Source organism: Alligator sinensis, unplaced genomic scaffold, assembly GCF_000455745.1.
Source record: "Alligator sinensis unplaced genomic scaffold, ASM45574v1 scaffold149_1, whole genome shotgun sequence".
Taxonomy (NCBI): Eukaryota; Metazoa; Chordata; order Crocodylia; family Alligatoridae; genus Alligator; species Alligator sinensis.
In genome coordinates, this window is record NW_005842823.1 from 451,021 (window position 1) to 454,446 (window position 3,426).

At 65.3% G+C, this 3,426-nt stretch overlaps 1 protein-coding gene across 1 annotated transcript in view; it reads left to right on the forward strand.

Annotated features, from left to right (window-relative positions):
• The first annotated feature begins 6 nt into the window (after positions 1 to 6).
• The window catches only part of LOC112547939, a 4,495-nt gene continuing 1,075 nt past the window's right edge, over positions 7 to 3,426 (forward strand). Inside the window, 4 exon segments of the mRNA XM_025191485.1 lie at positions 7 to 666; positions 1,172 to 1,309; positions 1,729 to 2,355; positions 3,389 to 3,426. The exon segment at positions 3,389 to 3,426 is cut by the window's right edge and continues 76 nt beyond it. Coding sequence (XP_025047270.1) covers positions 1,755 to 2,355; positions 3,389 to 3,426 — 639 coding nt within the window. The 5' untranslated portion in view covers positions 7 to 666; positions 1,172 to 1,309; positions 1,729 to 1,754.

Here is a 3,426-nt window from a genome sequence, read left to right on the forward strand (position 1 = left end):
GGGCTGCACTGGGGGCTGGTACTGGGTTGCATAGGGGGCGAGTCCGTGCATGGGGCTGTTGGGGGTCAGGCAGGGGAGCTCGGTGCCCCCAGCACCGTGTCCCGCACCCGGCTCCTGTCCCTTGGAGCTGGCGGTGCTGAGGGGTCCCTGGGGCCGTCTGGCTGGCTGGGAAGAGGGGCAGGTGTGCCCCCCCAGCAGCCCTGGGGGGTCCGGCTTTGCTCTGAGCTGGGCTGGGGGAGCCCGCGCCTGTCTCTTGCCGGCGGGCTCCTGTCCCGGGCTCTTGCAGGGGGGGCTTGGCTCCTTCTTTGAGCCGGATCAGGCTCACTGGCTGCATCCCAGGTCGATGCCAAGGGATTGGTGCCGCCTCCTTGTTGGGACGAAGGGGTTTGGCAGGGCGGGTAGGGCAGCAGCTTGGTGCTGCTGCGGGACTAGACAGAGGGGAAACTGAGGCACGGTGTGGCAGGGGTGCGCTCGTCTGAGCTGGACACCCAGGTGTCTTCCTGACATCGTGCGGCATGTGTCTTCCCTGCTGGGCCTTGCTACCTTCCAGCCTAGCGTCATGGGGCAAAGCCCATCCTCGACGTGCTTCCCATGGGCAGCCTCTCCCCAGGGCAGCGTCCGGCGCCCCTGGGTGCAGCACAGTGACCGAACCAGCTGCCTCTGCCTGTAAGAGCTTGCAGCATGTGTGCAAGTCTGTACTGGACGGGGGCACAGCTGGGCAGCGCCAGCGGGCTCTGGGCTGGGACCGGGGCCAAGGGAGCTGGGGCAGAGACAGTATCCGCGGCGCCGGGAATGGAGCCGACATCTGACACTTGCCGGTTGGCTTTCACCAGCGCCCGGCAGGTGAGAGGGACCGGGCTTCTGGGGAACCCAATCCGGCTTCCTCTCCCCCACGGCACAGGGCCTGGGGTGGGGATCTCGTTACCAGCTCTGCTCGTTAATTCCCGGGGCGGGGGGCAGGATTTGCGTCTGGTGCAGCTGGCGGTAGGACTCGATCTCGGGGCAGGCAGAAGCGAGATTTACTCCCCCCTCCCCTCCGTTCCCCAAGAAGCTGACTTGACCTTGTCTGGGGGGAGCAGCTCCCCCTCCCCGCCTCCCAGGACAGGAACCAGGCTGCTTTCTCTGACCCCTGCTCCCTTCAACCCCCTGCTTCTTATTTATATTCCCGCAGCCTCCGCCAAACTCTGGGCCCCGTGGCGCCGAGTGCTGCGCAGAGCCAGAGAAAGAGAGGCCCCGCCACAAGAAGCTGAGTAGCCCAGGGGAAACTGAGGCACAGAGAGGTGGTGACCTGTCCATGCTCGCATACCAGGTCAGTGGCAGAGCCGGGGACAGACCCCAGAGCTTTGGACTCCCCTGCCTGTGTCCACGCAGCCCCTGGGCCAGCTCGTTAACGGGTAGCATGCTTGAGGGTGCAGACAGGTGAAGTGCTTGATGCACGTTAAGCCTGAAGCTGGGTTAAGGCAAGTGAGGGACAGGCGGGCCAAGCTCTGCTCTTAGTTCATCGGGGTGGATCAGGGTTAAATCTGCACGGGGTAGGTTTCGTCTGTCTGCTCCTCTCCTGGTTTAGGCTAGCCTGGCAAAATCCCTTTGCGGCCTTCCCTTTCCCCCTCTGGTGGCTGTGTCCACGATGGCTCCGGCCCCGAACTCAGCCCCCCTTCCTTTCCCTGGGACCCGGCTCCTTCCCCACTCCCCACATTGTCCTTCACACTCCGGCTTCCCCGCCCACAGCCCGCCTGCCCGCCCAGCCCAGCAGCATGGCCGGAGCCATCCGCCGCGCGGCCAACTGGAAGCGGGAAGAGGTGCGCGACCTTATCGCCCTGTGGGGGGAAGAGTCGGTGCAGCTGGCGCTGCGCAAAAACCACCGCAACCAGGCCGTGTACGACGCCATCGCCCTGCGCATGGCGGCACGGGGCCACAATCGCGATGGGCAGCAGTGCCGCAACAAAGCCAAGGATCTGAGGCGCCACTACAAGCAGACGCGGGATGCCAACCGCCGGGCCGGCACCAAGCGTGCCACCTGCCCCTTCTACAAGGAGCTGTCCCGCATCCTGGCGGGCAACCCGGGTGGGCGGCCGCGCCTCCTGCCTGGGCCGGGCCGGGAGCCCGAGGACACGGACGTCAGTGGGTCCGAGGAGGCGCCGTGCGAGGTGGCAGAGGACCCCAGCGAGGGCCTGGTGCTTTTCAAGACAGAGGAGCACGAGGCTGTGCCCCTGCTGCATGAAGGCAGCTCGGATGAGACCAACCTGGCTGAGTTCCAGCTGCCCCCGCTGCCCCCACTGCCCGCGGCCGCTGACAGCCAGCCCCCGCCAGGGCAGCCTGCCGAGACTCCCCCTACCTCGGACTCTGACGACCCCGGTGAGTGAGGCTGTGGGGATCCTCCCCATCCCAGGCCTGCTTTGAGATGCCTGCCTATACCCCCCAACATGCTTCTAGGAACTGTTGTGACCCTGAGCAAACCTATGGGACTCCTCTCAGCCCCTCCCCTCAGAGCAGGAGCCCAACCCGGGGAGGGTATCATCTTGCTGGCTCCTTTTTACCCCTCTCCCATGAGAGATCCCTGTCTGCCCCCCAGATCCTTGGCTGTAGAGTGGGGGCACTGGGACCTTCCACACCACCCCGCTTCCCACCAGCTCGGGGGCACTGGGAGGCCCAGATTGGAAGTTGGAGGTGGCAGCATGTCTGTGTTAACACCCAGGGCCCCCCCTGTCCTGACTGCTTTGACCATCAGGGCAGCACCATGCTGGTTGCTTGGTATCTGGGCCCCTCCATGCAGGAGCCCTGCCAGGGTCTTTACCCTGTGGGTATCACATGGCAGCCCCGAGCTGTGACTGATCCCAAACTCCTCCTGACACCACTGGGGCCTGCTGCTATGCCCTGTGCCCATACAGGGCTGGGTCCCATGGGTGGGGAGCTCCTGGCCGGGGCTCAGAGGTGGCGGTGGCAGGGACTGGGTGTCCAGGTACTGTGCTGCCCCATCCACCTGGACAGGGTGTGAGGCTGGAGGGTCTGACCAGGGGACCCACGCAGCTTTATTGTGGTCTGGGGGGAAAGTCCATCCCTCTTTTCCAGCCAGGGGTCTTAAAACACCTGTCCAAGTTGATACTCACTTGGCAGTGAGGGCCTGGTGCTGACAGCTGTCCTGATCCACAGTTCCAGCCTGTCTTGTGGCACTGTCCTGGAAGATGGCAGTGAGGCCAACCTGCGGGCTCCTCTCTCCCTCTGAGTCTCTGCCCACCAGTGCAACGTCCTGCAGGGGCTGGGTGGGCATCACCCTACTGAGCCTAGGCCATGCCCCACCTGGATGGGGGCAGGGAGACCTGCTGGGGGCACTAGCAGACCCCCAGCCGGCCAAGCCATGACCGCCTTGTCCCACTTCTTCCTCTTCCAGGGCCACCCCCAGCCGTCATCGGGCCCTCGCGGCTCCCG